Source organism: Hemiscyllium ocellatum, chromosome 6 (assembly GCF_020745735.1).
Source record: "Hemiscyllium ocellatum isolate sHemOce1 chromosome 6, sHemOce1.pat.X.cur, whole genome shotgun sequence".
Taxonomy (NCBI): domain Eukaryota; kingdom Metazoa; phylum Chordata; class Chondrichthyes; order Orectolobiformes; family Hemiscylliidae; genus Hemiscyllium; species Hemiscyllium ocellatum.
This window is the reverse complement of record NC_083406.1, coordinates 111,467,924-111,484,636: the sequence shown is the minus strand read 5'-3', so window position 1 is coordinate 111,484,636 and position 16,713 is coordinate 111,467,924. Positions and strand designations below refer to the sequence as shown.

The window sequence follows — 16,713 nt, the reverse complement described above, 5'->3', positions numbered from 1 at the left end:
TTTTTCATATCAACCACAATTGTACTGATCAACCCTTCCACTTTCAGGTCTGAATAGTTTGTATATAACACAAGCAATAGGGCCAGAGCATTAATCCTTGCAGTATCCCACTGGACAAAGGTTCCCAGTCACAAAAACTTCCCTTTCCCAGCACCCTCTGCTTTCTGCAACTCAGTCAATTCTGGATCCAGGCAGCCAAATCCATTTGAATCACATGGGCTCTTACCTTTACTATCAATACCCCAAATACGGCCTTATCAAAGGCCTTGCTGAAGTCCAAGTAGAATCCAATTATACATTGCCTTCATCAACATACCTGGCACCCCTTTGAAATATTCGGTCAAGTTGGTCAGACATAACTGCCCCTGTCTCTACAAATGCAGATTAACTCTGTCCCTCAGAACTACTTCCAATAGTTTCCACATTACTGAGGTTATCCAGAATGGAGAGATGCCAGTATTGAACTGGGGTGGACAAAGTCAGAAGTCACACAATATCAGTTTGTAGTCCAACAACTTTATTTGAAATCACAAGCTTTCAGACCGTTGCTCCTTCATCAGCTGAAGTAGAGAGAAGTACACGGGCATGGAATATATAGGCGGAGAGATAATGGCAAGATAATTGCAGGAAATTAAGGGTGTCAACAGCTAAGTACAAATGGTGTGAGTGGTGTGTCGATAGGCTGAATAACAGGTGATCACTCAGGTGAACAGTCTTTGCAGGTGATCAAGAATGCCAATTGGTGTGATTAAAGTATCAATGGCTGAATAACAAGTGAAGGGATGACCAATTAATTAAGGCAGAGAGATAATTATAAAAAATCAAAAATAAGATGGTGTGAGAGATAAACCAAATGGCTGGAATACTGTAACAGGCATCAGAGTTGTGTGATGATGGTCTAACCAAAGTAACAATCAATAGCCAAGTTCCGTACACATAAGGATGACCTCCACCATGATCTTGAAATTCATGTCATTCTACGTGTAACCCCACCATACTGTCCTGTGCTCTAGCCACTACAGAGATGCCAGAGGACTGGAGGAGAGCCAATATGTTATTGCTATTCAAGAAGGGAGCAAGGAATAAATCATGAAGCTACAGGCCAGTCAGTATTACAAAGTCAGAAGACATCACAGCTACATGACGAAGGTCTAACCAAAGTAATGAGCAATCAAAAATTGTACAAACTATCTAAAGTAGAGATAATAACAAGTGATCAAGGTGATGGCGTCAAAACAGAACACTAAAGAATCAGGTTTCTGATGAAGGGTTCTTGCTTGAAACATTGGTTTTCCTGCTCCTTGGATGGTGCCTGACCTGTTGTGCTTTTCCAGCACCAACTAATCTACCTTTAAGGCTGTGAGGCCACTCAGGACCTCTTCTTTGTCTGTGCTAATTTCTTTACTTAAATCATAGTCCTCTTTGTAGAAGGTAAAAAGAATGATTGCTGATGCTGGAAACCAGATTCTGGATCAGTGGTACTGGAAGAGCACAGCAGTTCAGGCAGCATCCAAAGTGCAGCGAAATCGACGTTTCGGGCATAAGTCCTTCATCAGGAATAAAGGCAGTGAGCCTGAAGCGTGGAGAGATAAGTAGCTTATCTCTCCACGCTTCAGGCTCACTGCCTTTATTCCTGATGAAGGGCTTTTGCCTGAAACGTCGATTTCGCTGCTCCTTGGATGCTGCCTGAACTGCTGTGCTCTTCCAGCACCACTGATCCAGAATCTGGTTTCCAGCATCTGCAGTCATTGTTCTTACCTCGTTGATTTTAACCCTACTGCGAATCCTCTTGCAAGGATGCCTGCCTTGAAGAAGTTTTCCTCCTCTCCCTACAAGAAACTCAGGGAGTCCCTCTCCCACTGCCATTCCCAGGTCATTTCCTCTGCCCTGAAGCTCTTCAACCATGTCGTGAAACAAACTCGGTACCACAGCCACATTTGCTTCCTCTTTGTAGAAACCAATTGAGAGGTCTCCCACCTCCACCTCCAAACCTCCCCTCCCCACCCACCTCGCACCCCCACCCCCCCACCTCGATTCCCATTCCAGTTTTGCATGGGTTCCTCTATGCCACATTCACTTAATTGCAGTCTCAGTGTCAAGGGCAGTCACTCTCACTTCACCTTCCGAGTTTAGCTCTTTTGTCCATGTTTAGACAGGGATTATAATGAGATCAGTGGTCCTCATGAAATCCAGCAGGTGTGAGTGTTTCATACTGCAGAGGCAGATTGTGGGAGGAAGGATTACATTTTCTTTAAGTAAATGGCAAGGTTTATGGCTTCATATGGGAGAAATATAGACACAAAGCAAATATTAACACCAACTATTCTGCAGTTATTTGATTTGTTATTCGACTGACTTCACTATGAGGAAAATTGTGTGGCTTGCCCTGTCATTTCCTGTGGGTTTTCTGCTCTGGCATGTACTCTCCTCGTTCTAACCAGTGTATGTTAGCAGCCGGCATGCTTTACAGTGACATGAATCAGGTAAGCAGCAGCATTGCTGTTCATTCATTACTAAATATGTGCTATCACTATCCTTCAATTAATCTGAGAGCTGATTGGATTGTATCTAGTACTGCGCAGAACTAAACCCAGTGAGAACAAATGTGCAACGACTGGAGATGCAATAAGAAGTGATTAAAATGTTATTTTGTTTCTGATCTGTAACGCTTTAGTCACTGTTTATTATATTCTGTGAGATGGCTGTTGAATCTGGAGGCAAGTTACCACAACTAGGATCTACTCATTTTGGGTGGGATGCAGATCATATTTTTACAATGAACAGATCTGAGTGAACTTGAGGGATCAGTCTCACGAAACAGAACCAAAGCAGCTAAGTAATGGTCAACAGCTGATTTCCCACTGTAAATGAGGAATTCAGGGCTTAATGAGTTACATTTTGAGAGCAGGTTACGTGAATTAGGCAATTCTCTCATGTACAGAAAAGTAAATGTTCATTTAATTAATCTGCTTGAAATGATTAAAGGATTGTTAGAGTAGATAGACAAAAACTATTTCCTCTGGTGCAGGATAACAGTACCTGAAGGTTCAATTAATTATCTTAATATCTGAACCAGGGCATTGAGAAGTTGCTTTTGGAAAGGTATGGAGACAGATTTACTCGAAGCTTTCAAAACAGAATGGCAGAGTGGCTCAGTGGTCTGCACCTGCCTCACAGCGCTATGGTCCCAGGTTCGATACCAACCTTGGGCAACTGTCTGTGTGGAGTTTACATATTCTCTCTCTGTCTGTGTGGGTTTCCTGCAGGTGATGTGGTTTCCTCCCACAATCCAAAGTTGTGCAGATTAGATGGATTGGCCATGCTAAGTTGCCCTGTTATGTGCGGGCAAAGTGGCTTAGACAGGGGGAGAATTCGGGAATTGGTTCTGGGTGGGATGCTCTTTGGAAGGTTGGTTCGAACTTCATGGCCCTACTCCTAAATTGTAGGGATTCAATGAAAAGCTGTGGGTAACAGGGGAACGGGATTGACTGAATCGTTCTTACTGGAAAAAGTGAGGACTGGAGATCAGAGCTGAAAATGTGTTGCTGGAAAAGCGCAGCAGGTCAGGCAGCATCCAAGGAGCAGGAGAATCAACGTTTCCGGCATGAGAAGGGCCTGAAGAAGGGCTCATGCCTGAAACGTCGACTCTCCTGCTCCTTGGATGCTGCCTGACCTGCTGCACTTTTCCAGCAACACATTTTCAGCTCTGAATTGTTCTTATTAGTGACCGGTGAGTCTCAATGGGCAGACTGGCCACCTTCTACATTAGATCTAGATTAGGAACCTTTATTAAACTAGAAAATGCTGAAACTACTCAGGAGGTCTGACAACATTTGAGGAGAATGATTGATTGAGAGCTAAGATTTTGGACCTGTGATCTATTATCCGATTTCCATCATCCGCAATATTTTGTTTTTACGTGACCCTTTGCTTCGGTTTTGCACTGGAAATGTTTTATTTAAACATTTCCAGGTAGTTGCATAGTACAGTAAGATTCACTCAGGATAGTGAACAATGTTCAAGTCTCTGTATTTTTGAAAGATCAATAGAAACGTCAAAGGAAGTTTGAAAACATTCACAAAACATTAGCGAGAATGGAAAGGATATAGTTATCAAGAAAAATTGATACACTGGAGATCATTTCTCTGAAAATAGAAGATTACGAAATGATTTGATTGTGGTATTTAAAATTACAAAGGTGCTTGACACCAGGGCAGCAACTGTCTATGTGGAGTTTGCACATTCTCCCCGTGTCTGTGTGGGTTTGCTGCGGTTCCTTCCCACAGTCCAAAAATGTGCAGGTTATGTGAATTGGCCATGGTAAATTGCCCGTAGTGTTAGGTGAAGGGGTCTGGGTGGGTTGCTCTTCGGAGGGTCGGTGTGGACTAGTTGGGCCGAAGGGTCTGTTTCCACACTGTAAGTAATCTAATCATAATGTATACATTGCCACTTGCTAGGAATCCAAAACTGTAGAATTTATTTATATTATAATATGATGTTAAGGTGATGGTATTGGACTGGAATGGACAAAGTCAGATGTCACACAACAACAGGATATAGTCCAATATTATTTATAATCACAAGCTTTCGGAGCACTGCTCCTTCATCAGATGACGCTACACACTCTGAAAACTTGTGATTTCAAATAATATTACACTTTAACTCAGATTCATGTGAGTTCTGACTATATTTATCATAAATATGATACATTGTTTTCATGTACACCATTAAGAATGAATTCTATAAGAAATGCAGATACAAAAAAGAACAGAAATTGTGCTGGGTACCAGGTTTTAACAAGTTCTGTCAATGACGTTGATAAAGGGGATCAAAGTCATGGTTGCGAAATTTGCAGATAACACAAGGATGGATAGGGAAGTAACTTGTGAGAAGAATGAAAACTGAAATTGCTGGAAAAACGCAACAACTAGGAATGGGCACTAAGTATTTGCCAGTAATGCCCACATCCCAGGAGTTAGGAAAAAAAAGGTCAGCATTTAAAAAAGCTTTCCCTCGCAAAAAAACCATTACATTTCACATCATCTAAGTGTGCCCTTATAAAAACAAACATTTGCCTTTACTAGTCCTATATCAAAGATGTTAAAAGCCTTTTGAGCTGCAAATCAAGCTGTGAGTAGGCAGGCTCTGCATTTTATTAATGATTAAGTTGTGAAATCAGTTATATAGCTCAAATTCTGTAATGATAAATGGAGGACATATGTTACTGACACAATAGAACATCTAATGCTTATTTTGAAGCTTGCCAGTTCTCTTGGCAGTTTGACAGCTCCTATAAAATTGACAGTTCCAACCATTTTACCCACTTTTTACACAAACCCGTGTCTATTTTTTTAACAATACCGTGGACAATTGAACTCTCCTAAAACGTACTCGACATTTCCTAAAGTGCTCTGTGCTTCTCCAAAAGGACATGTTACCTTTACCAATGGTGTCCATGGACCTATCCATAAGACAACCCTTCCTGTCCAAAAAGGTACCCTAACTATCCAAATACCACTGGCAGCTTTAGACCTTCTCCTGAAAAGTATAAATACCCACAGGTCATGTTTTGTACATCCCATGAGCAAAACTTTGATCTGTGAACACAGATATGTGGGCAGAATGGTGGCTCAGTGGTTAGCATCGCTGTCTCAAAGTGCCAGGGACCCGGTTATGATTCCAACCTCGAGCAACTGTCTGTATGGAGTTTGCACATTCTCCTCGTATCTGTGTGGTTGCTCCAGTTTCCTTCCACAATCCAAAAGTTAGGTGAATTGGCCATGCTAACTTGCCCTTTGTATTCAGGGATGTGTAGGCAAGGTGCATTAGTCAGGGGAAATGTAGAGTAATACGTGTAGGGGAGTGGGTCTGGATGGGATACTCTTCGGAAGGTTGGTGTGGACTTGTTGGGCCAAATGGCCTGTTTCCACCCCGAAGGGATTCTAATATGCACAATACGACACAATTCTCTTCTCCCCTGGAGAAAATGGTGGGTGCCATGTTGGAGCAGAACATTTAGAATTGACATAATTTGCATAACTTTGGCTAAGCTGAGAAGTGTTCTTCATCGTTACAAAAACCCAGGATACTGAGAAAGAGTGTTACAAGTCTGTATTAACCCTCCTTTCACAATCATTTTCCTTCCAGTTTAGGTAAGGTCAACTGAAGTCTGTTCCTACTCTTCTATGAATTAGTTCCCAAACCTGGCCATGTTTAAGCATGCTTAAGTCTCTGACATAGATATTGTAACTTGTGCTTACAGCTCATCAGACTTATTTACAGCACATTAATATACCAATATTCCAAAATCATGGTAATACTTGTCTGTGATTTTTCCCTCCAACTCATCACTACTCTTTCTACATAATACTTTATTCCTTTACTACTTGCATTCCTACTTTGATAATTGGATGAGCAACATAATATCCATGTTTTCAAATCCCTGAAGGACTTTACTATATTTCATCTTTGCAGCATTCCCTAGGCCTACAACCTTGCCTCACCTCCAATTCTGAGCTCATGGACATCTTTGATTTTCGTCACTCACTTCATTACAGCCATAGCTGTCAGAGTTAACTTTTTGAGTCCAGTGACCCTTCTTCAGAATTTCTGAACTCCTGAAGAAGAGACATTAGACTTGAAATTTTAACTTTCTCTCCACAGATGCTGGCAGACCTGCCACCTAATTATAGAAAAGGAAAGGGAAAATAAAGCAAAGCTGGAAATGTCTATCTGAAAAAAGGAACAGCTTTAATCATTTGAAAAAAAAGGAACTAAATATTGATAAGGAAAACAAGGAATGAGTAATGTCAATCCTACAAGGCAGAAGTAATTCACTTAAAAACAAAATATTTATGCATAAGGAGTAAAAATGGGTTATGCAAAGCTGGAATATCCCTGCATAACAAAGGAAAAATAGAAGTTAAAATGAGACAAGGGGAGAAAGGTTGACAAATGACAAATACAGAATGGGCTTTTGCCCGAAACGTCGATTTTCCTGCTCCTCGGATGCTGCCTGACCTGCTGTGCTTTTCCAGCGACACTTTGATCCAAACTCTGGTTTCCAGCATCTGCAGTCCTCACTTTTTCCAAGTACAGAATATAATCAAGACTCGGGCAGAATGCATGAGAAATATTTAAGGGTGTAAGTAAAGTAAAGACAGAGAATGAAAAAATGTAATGCAAACTGCAGGAGAAGTCAGAGCCTCAATTTAACACCTCATCTGCAAGATAATGCCTCCCACAGAACAGCATTCCTCCAGCCTGCACCTTGTGCTTAGCACTTGAGAGCGCTATCATGAACACTAAACCACAGAATTGACAAGTTAGCTGTGAATTAGAAATGACCCCAGAGAATATAGATAGACAAATTCTTGAAAGTTAAACTTGTAACAAATGCACACGATTTTTAAAATGCATTATTGAGACCAGGTCATCTATAGCAATGCCAGTTTTTATTGCCCATCACTCTACACCAACTGTGGATAAAGGGAAACTTGTAGATGCACTGCGGCACCTGGATTTCTAGAAGGCATTTGACAAGGTGCCACTTAAAACATTAGACGGTAATGTAAGAACTCAGTGGCTGGAGAATTGGCGGGTTGGCAGAAAACAGACAGCATGCAAGAGTAGATCTTTCTGTGATTGGCAAGAATTAATGAGTAGAGTCCTGTGTTGGGAACTAAGTTTTTATCAATGATTTTGATAAGGGGGATATAAGCCATGGTTGCAAAATTTGCAGAAAGCACTAAAATAAGATAGGAAAGTATCTTGTGAGGAGAACAAAAACAGAAACTTGCTAGAGAAACTCAGTAGGTCTGGCAGTATCTGGAAGAGAAATCAGAGTTAAAATTATGAGTCCAATGACCCTCCTTCAGAACTGTTCTGCACTGGATACTGGACCTGAAACGTTAATTCTGTTTTCTCTTCACTGATGTTGCCAGACCTACTGTGTTTCTCTCCAAAATGAATTTTGGTTTTCATTTCAGATCTTTTGCATCCACAGTGCTTTGTTTTATTCCACAACAAAATAGAAAGGTTGAATGAATTGACAAAAATTCAACATATGTGAAAATGTGATGCTGTTCATGATGGCAGGAAGATTAACAAAAATAGACTTTCATTTTAATGGCTATTCCATGCACACTGGATTTAGGTGCTCCTATGCATGTGTCACCGTGTGGGAGGCACGGTGGCACAGTGGTTAGCACTGCTGCCTCACAAGCGCCAGAGACCTGGGTTCAATTCCCAACTCAGGTGACTAATTGTGTGGTGTTTGCACATTTGCTCCGGTTTCCTCCCACAGTCCAAAGATGTGCAGGTCAGGCGAATTGATCATGCTAAATTGCCCCTAGTGTTAGTTAAAGGGGTAAATGTAGGGGTATTGGTGGGTTGCACTTCGGCGGGTCGGTGTGGACTTGTTGGGCCGAAGGGCCTGTTTCCACACTGTAAGTAATCTAAAAAAATGTTAGTTTGCTGGTGCAGCACATAATCAAGAGAGTAATGGGATGATGAGATGCTACACTTCAGTTATATGGAGCTTATTTACTCTCAATGATATCAAGCTGCTGCAGTGTTGTTTAAGTTGTACTCATTCAGGCAAATCTTTGTGCACTCTGAATCATTGTGGTCTGAAATCCACTGACAAAGAAGGTGCTGAAAACAGATTCAATAGTAGCACTTAAAAGGAAATTGGATAGCATCTCAAATAAGAATGTATCTTTACAGTTTGAATGCAGTTCTTGCTTAAACTCAGAACTGTAGTTGGACCTTTTAGATTTAATCATTGGATTGCTTTCAGATCTATTTCTAACATGGATGTCATCATTGCCAGAAATTTAATGTCAAATTTTATATCGAAGCTGCAGTTCAGAAACTGGACATTCATTCCAGCTTTCCTTTTCCAGTTTATACTCCAGGTGTGTTTTTGTCCCATTTCACTGACATCCTCAAACCAGCACCCATAATCACTTTCTTCCCTTCTCTCGAATGACTCCTTAATTGGGTTAATTGCATTTCCAGGGAAAATAATTCTGTTTTCTATGTATCAGCAAATCCTTGTGAAGTTTGGTATTTGACATGCAACTGGCCCCTAGTTCCAAACTCATTAACAAGCAGAAACAGTTGTCAAAAACCGAGAAGCTGCGCAGAGGTGGGGGATAGCCAGAAGTTTCAGTAAGGTGTAGGCTGAGCTGTTAACTCAACCCCACAGCTGAGGCCATATTCATTTTCACTCATTTTAAAAGTCTTCAGGGAACCCTTGCATCTCGATTAGGCACTCTCACCATCTCCCAATTACTCTGGCTGGGTCCATGCCTCCTTGTGAGGTTAACCTTCTATTTTGTTCAAAAAGCACACGATCTGCAGGCAGTCAATTAATGTGACATTTCATAAATTCCTACTTTGGAAATAAAACCAGTCTGACTTGAAACATGGCCTCACAACTAAAATACAAACCAGAGGTGTGACCTTTATTCTGATAAAACCTGAAGCTCTCTTGGGACAGTGACTTGAAAGAAATTCTGGGGTTTGCACGTTCATCAATTGAAATCTGCACCTCCGTTTTCTGATTAAAGACTTAATAGCCATCTAGGTTTGTCCAATACATTCACATAAATTGTCTGACCCTTTGATATTTTACTTACAAATTCCTCGCCTGATGTATTCTCTCTCACTAGCTGCCTGAGGAAGGAGCGGGGTTCCAAAGGCATACGATTTCAAATAAACCTGTTGAACCTGGAGTCGTGTGGCTTTTGACATTGTATTGGAAAGCACACAAAGCAACCATTTGGTCCATCCTGCCTCTTCAAGCATTTTGAAATATCAACCCTCTTTCATTCTTCTTCCCCCTAATTTTACCTCATTTTGGTACTGACAGTTTAGTTTCCTTTGTACTACCAGTTGTGCTATTGTATGACAAAGCAAATTAAATTGCAGCTGTTTGTTGGAGGCATAAACCAAACATTTTATGTGCAATGCACTCTGTTTTAGTATAAAAACAGTAAACTCAGTGCAGCACAAAATCTGTGGTTCTGATCAAAGGAAGACGAGGAAATGAGTTGCTTATGCCAGGGTTATTGGGCAATCAATCACTTGCTATTCCAGGAAACAAAGCCAACAAGATATGCTGCTACATTGTCAAGTCAACATAATTTAAATGCTGAAAAACATGCTGACATTGTCGGCTTATGGATTTCAACATTGTCATTCACAGCTGCATTTACCACCAGTTATGTGTTTGATAGGACTCAGTAATGTCAATGAAATTTAAACAAGAATGGGAAAGGAACAATAAAAGCTTGAAATAACAAGCTTCCCACAATAACACAGAAAATATATGTTTTTCTTATTTATTCCTAGGATATTGGCATCACTGTCTCAGCCAGTATTTCGTGCCTGTCTTTAATTGCCTTTGAGAAGGTGTTGGTGAGCTGTCTTCTTGAACTGTTCATATATTGCTTTTAAGAAAAGTATTTCAGAAATTTGTTCCATCAGTAAAGGAATGGTTATATAATACCAGGTGAGGATAGTGGATGGCTTAGCGTGGAAATTGCAGGTGCTGTTACTGTGTATCTGCTCCTTGAATCCTTCTACATGGCAGAGGATAGAATTTTGGAATGTGTTGAGGGATCAAAATTGGCATATTGCAAAGAAAGCAAAATCATGATTTCCCAACAATTGCCATTCCTTAAATTTGCTGTGGACTTCAGTAAGCCCACGCTTTGGGGCAGATGTTATAAATCTGGTTCCATGGTGCAGAAACTAAACAACAGCTAATTGTCAACAAATTATTCTTGAAAAGGGGAGGGAAATGTATTAAACTGCTCTATCATTCTGTCAATAGAAAGCTGACTTGTGTAATAACAGTGATGATCTGACTGAAAGGCAGAAAATGTTCTAGCCTCTGATTGGCTTTAATTTATTCCTATAATTGCTTTTTTACAGTGAGTGTTAATAATTAAAGTAAGTTAAATATTTACATTCTAATTTCTTATAATGACAGAATCTTTGCTATCCAATTTGGCATTATTTAGATTGATATTACTAGAGTATCATCTAGACATATAACCCATAACTTTGACCAGGAGTGTGAATTTTGTTCAAATGTAAGTAAGACTTATAATTATATACAGGGTAAAAACAATGACTGCAGATGCTGGAAACCAGAGTCTAGATTAGAGTGATGCTGGAAAAGCACAGCAGGGCAGGCAGCATCCGAGGAGCAGTAAAATCGATGTTTCAGGCAAAAGCCCTTTATCAGGAATCATTATAATTATATACAGATCATTCTGCTATAACTCATGTTCTGTTAACGCGAATTCGCTGTAACATGATTGATGATTGGGAACACTGTTTCGAAAGCACAAACTTTTAAATTGTGTGTTGGCTGCTACGTGATTATGTCACAAACATTTTAAATGCTGTTTCTAAAGTGCAATGTTTCTAGAATGTGGGGTTGCACAAGCATACAACCATCATGTTATAGAAGAACTACCTGTAGTACACTTTGACATAATAAAACATCTTGAAGCAAAATTAGAAACCTTTCTCAGCCTCACAGTGAGAATCGAAAACCTTGGTGCAACTTGGACTCAGTTAAAAAAAGAGCATTGGATTTAGCCCAACCTAATAAATTGGTTCTGACATCCCTAGAAACACCTGGCACCATTCACTATCTCGAGTCAAAAAGAACTGCAGATGCTGGAATCCAAGGTAGACAGGCAGGAGGCTAGAACAATGCAGCAAGCCAGGCAGCATCAGGAGGTGGAGAAGTCAATATTTTGGGTGTAACCTTTATTCAAGACTGGGGGTGGGTGTATGGGGAGCTACAGAAAAGAGTTTTGTGGGGTCAGGGTTGTGAAGTGGGATTAGGTGAACATAGGTAGAGGGTATGACCTGGTTGGTCAATGGGAGGAATGAGTTGAAAAGTGTGGTGCTGGAAAGGCACAGCAGGCCAGGCAGCATCCAAGGAGCAGGAGAATTGACGTTTCAGGCATAAGGAGGGCTTATGCCCAAAACGTTGATTCTCCTGCTCCTCGGATGCTGCCTGGTCTGCTGCACCTTTCCAGCACCATACTTTTCAACTCTGGTCTCCAGCATCTACAGTCCTCACTTTCTCCCAATGGGAGGAATGAATTCAGTTGGTGGCTGGAAGGAAAGGTTGATAGCAGAAAGGAGGGAAGGGGCTGGAAAGGGAGTCTGATGATGGGAAGGGAGGTTATTTGAAATTGGAGAACTCAATGTTGAGTCCTCCAGACTGTAGGCTGTCCAGGCAGAAGATGAGGCTTTGTTCCTCCAATTTGCAGTCTGATTCATTGTGGCAATGGAGGAGGCCAAGGATGTTCATGTCGGAAAGAGAAGTAGGAAGGGGAATTAAAGTGGGTGGTGACTGGGAGGTCAGATCGGCCCCTGAAGGCCCAGCTGAGATGCTCAGCAAAATGTGTCCTGAGTTTATGTTTGGGCTCCCTGATGTAAGAGAAGACCACATCGGGAGCACCGGGTGCTGGAAAGTAGGTTGGAGGAGAAGCAGGTGAACCTCTGTCTCACCTGGTCTTCTCTACGTCGGGGAGACCAAACATAAACTAAGGGTATGTTTCACTGAGCATCTCAGCTGGGCCCGTAGGGGTCGACCTGACCTCCCAGTCACTGCCCATTTTAATTCCCCTTTCCCACTCCCTCTCCGACTTGACCATCCTTGGCCTCCTCCATTGCCACAACAAATCAAACCGCAAATAGGAGGAACATCTCATCTTCCATCTGGGCAGCCTACAACCTGGAGTACTTAACATTGAGTTTTCTAATTTCAATTAACGTCCCTTCCAATGCCCTGACTCCCTTTCCAGCCCCTCCCTTCCATTCCTCTCATCGACCCTTCCTTCTAGCCACCAATCGGATGCATTCCTCCTATCGACCAACCAGGTCGTACCCTCTGCCTGCATTCACCTATTACCACCTCATCACCCTTCCCCCTCCACACCCTTTATCTGCAACTCCCCTGACTCCCACCCCGAGTCCTGAAGAAGGGTTGCACATGAAACGTTGACTTCTCCACCTCCTGGTGTTGCCTGGCTTGCTGTGTTTTTCCAGCCTCCTGCTTATCTGCCATTCATTATCCAGGCCCTTACCAAAGAATGGTGATTTTTTTCTGGTTCCTGAGAGATAGTTTGTCTGTAGGGTCAAATCTAAATGTCATTCAGCATCTTAGCAACCAGACTGGATTTAATGATTTGTATGTATTTATTGACTGTTGGTTATGAGTGTAAATAACTTTGTGTTTAACTTCTTAGTAAAACCCACCCACGTTTCCATTACTCTGGCTCAACAATAGCCCATTCTTATTCTCCGAGTGGCCAGTGAGGTACAAGACAGCATGGACATGGTGATGAACGTAACGTTGGATGATGAGACTCTGGAAATGCTGGGCAGTGCTGTAATCAGAATCACCCTCCCCACTGTTTACCTAGCCATCATCTTTATCAGTTTACCTGGCAACGGAATCTCCCTCTGGCTACTTTGGTTCCACACCCACCCAAAGACTCCTTTGGTCATCTTCATGATCAACCTGACCATTGCTGACATCCTACTTGCTTTTTTCCTCCCCTTCCAGATTGCATATCACTTGAACGACAATAACTGGGCCTTTGGCAAGAGCCTCTGTACATTTGTTACCACCTTGTTTTATGTCAATATGTACTGTTCCATTTTGACAATGACTTGCATCAGTGTTGAGCGCTATATTGGGGTGGCACACCCAATGTGGTACACTCGAGGGTGGAAAAAACCACATGCAGTGACTATTTGTTTTGGGATATGGTTAATTTTAATCATAGTTTTGTTGCCCTTGGAATACAGTGATTTAACATTTGAAGTCCAGCCACTCAACATTACAACTTGCTTTGATGTTCTTAAAAGAGACATGCTTCCCAACAATAATGCATGGGGGTTGTTCCTCTTCACTCTGTTTGTATTGCTGTTTCTGATCCCATTTACCATTATCGTCTCATGTTACACACTAGTAATACTAAAGCTCTCCCAAACCTCTCACATCGCTCAAAGTGAGCAGAAAAAGCGAGCTATTTGTTTAGCTGCTATTGTGCTCTTGGTCTTTGTCACATGCTTTGCCCCCAACAACATCACTCTCTTAATCCACATTATATGGAGACTTCTGTATGACACAGGATGCTACACAGCCTATAAGCTGACCCTGTCACTCAGCTGTTTGAACAGTTGTCTCAACCCATTTATTTTTTGTTTTGCTTCAACAGACTTCCAAAACCTTTTCCACCGTTTAATAGGTCGGCAACAGTCATTCAGTCAAACAGCACAGTAGAGGTTCTGACATTGAGATTAGTCTCCATCTGGAGTTTGCAAAATAACTGGCTTTATCAAGGGACCAAGTCCACTATTCAGGAAAATCTCAAAAATAAATCTCCAAGATATTCCCTACATGTTAAACCCACCTATAACTGGGCCATGAAGACTCAGCAAGATTTTGGTTTTCTTTCAGTCCATTGAGTTGGTCTGTCCATTGTACTATAGTTGGTCTCAACAACAATGGATTAGGAGGGAAGTATAAGAAGGATTTTTACTCCTGGCGTATTGTTCTGTGTCAGCCCTGGAAAGCACCCACATCACCAACACCTCATCTCCTCCCACTCCCTCCCACACCCTCCCACACCCTCCCACTACCTCCCACACCCTCCCACACCAACCCCTGCCTCATCTCACTCTGTGAATAGAACCAAATATGGACCTGAGATCCATCAAGAATAATCTGCCAACGTTTATTCTCTAAGCTCACATAGACTGAGTGAAAATTTGAGGGAGGGACATTATGAGGTGTTCTGAAAGTGAGAATATTGGTAAAGCAACGAAAGGAAACAAACATTAAATTGTTTTACCAGTTGCTGCAGGTATTCATCTGGCTAGTTGAATACCTTTGATTCTGAGTGCTTCCACCGAAGATTGTGACTGTATCATCAAGGAGAGTTACATCATCAGAGTTCCTGTTCAAGATATACATTCTATATATCCCACCTAGTCAAGACAGAGATTATTAAGTCATCAAAGGATATGGAGAGAAAACAAGAACATGGCATTTAGATAAAGGATCAACCATAATCATTCTGATTGGTGGAGCAGGCTCGAAGGGCTGAATGGTCTGCTGCTACTCCTATTTCTAGGGGATACGGATCATAACCAGACATATCGAGTTAGATCACAGATCAGCTATGATCTCATTGAATGTTGGATTGGCTTGAGGGACGGAATAGCCTATTCCTGTTCTGATGTTCCTCAATTCCAATGTTTCAGAAGATCCCCACTGCCCGTTTGTGAGGATGTTAAAAATTCTTCAACACTCTTTGTGGAAAAGCAGGAATGTCCTCATCATCATTCCATCCTTAGTTAATTCAATTAAAAGAAATTAGATTAACCAGTCATTGATATTTGTAGGAGGGTACTAGTTCAGTGGTTCCCTTGTTGATCTACATGACAATAATCAGAATGATTCAAACAAGCAGTTGTAGATATTTCTAAAAAAACATGAGATGATGTTAACTGACAATAAGTATTAACTAGGCCGGGGTCTCATATCATGGCTGTTTTAAAGTCCACCTGGAAATGTTGCTTCTATATATTTGTTAATTGTATGATACTTCACCACAGCAAAATGCAGTTCCTAAGGAAATCCCATTTGTAATTGATGAATTGCTAGAAGTGACACCAATGAACATGACCTTTTGAGTGGCATTACATTTGTCCTTTTCGATGTGACTGGTTCTAACTCTGGAAGATAAGCAAAAATGGTATACAAGAAATCCTACTGTTGGTAACGATGCTGACAGTCTGCAGGACTAAATTCATGAAGACTCTGTTTACAAGCTGAGATCATCAACCTTCCTTTCAGTTTTCAGTTGGAGAGCTCTCATTTGAAAATAGGGCTTTTTGCAAAATAATTAGACAGCTTCAGAATTGCATCAGTAAAGGTACAAGCACCACTAACTAGAGACATAAAGTCATAGAGATGTGCTTCACGAAAACAGACCCTTCGGTCCAACTCATCCATGCCAAATGGATATTCCAACCCAATCTCATCCCACCTGCCAGCACTGGCCCATATCTATCCAAACCTTTCTTAATCATATATCCATCCAGATATATATGTTGCAATTGTACTAGCCTCCATCACTTCCTCTTTCAGCTCATTCCACACACACACACACACACACATACACCACCCTCAGCATGAAAAGGTTGCCCTTTAGGTCTGTTTTATATCTTCCCGCTCTCACCCTATACCCTCTAGTTTTGGACTGTTCGATCCCAGGGAATAGACCTTGTCTATTTACCCTATCCATGCCCCTCATGATTTTATAAACATCTATATGGTCACCTCTTAGCCTGTAATGCTCTGGGGAAAATAGCCCTAGCCTATTCAACCTCTCCCTCTAGCTCAAATCCTCCAACCCTGGCAATATCCTTGTAAATCTTTTCTGAACTCTTTCAAGTTTCAAAACATCCTTCCAATAGGAAGGAGACCAGAACTGCATGCAAAAGTGGCCAAACCAATGTTCTGTACAGCTGCAACATGACTTCCCAACTCCCGCACTCAATACTCTGACCAATAAAGGAAATCAAACCACAGGCCGTTTTCACTATCCTATCTACCTGTGAGGAGAAAGTGAGGACTGCAGGTGCTGGAGATCAGAGCTG

General features: G+C 41.4%; 1 protein-coding gene across 2 annotated transcripts; it reads left to right on the top strand.

Moving 5' to 3' along the window:
* Positions 1 to 2,430: 2,430 nt before the first annotated feature.
* Positions 2,431 to 15,398, top strand: LOC132816871 (P2Y purinoceptor 8-like). Of its 2 annotated transcripts, none has more exons than XM_060826862.1 (2): positions 2,431 to 2,483; positions 13,287 to 15,398. In XM_060826862.1, the coding sequence occupies exon 2, from the start codon at positions 13,370 to 13,372 to the stop codon at positions 14,327 to 14,329; it is 960 nt and encodes a 319-aa protein (XP_060682845.1). In that variant the 5' UTR covers positions 2,431 to 2,483; positions 13,287 to 13,369; the 3' UTR covers positions 14,330 to 15,398. The 2 variants fall into 2 exon arrangements, with proteins under 2 accessions (XP_060682845.1, XP_060682844.1); XM_060826861.1 differs by lacking the exon at positions 2,431 to 2,483 and adding an exon at positions 10,494 to 10,519.
* Positions 15,399 to 16,713: the final 1,315 nt, after the last annotated feature.

Bases quoted from the DNA above. Each gene is read 5' to 3' on its own strand.
- LOC132816871 (XM_060826862.1), top strand. From the start codon at position 13,370: ATGGACATGGTGATGAACGTAACGTTGGATGATGAGACTCTGGAAATG.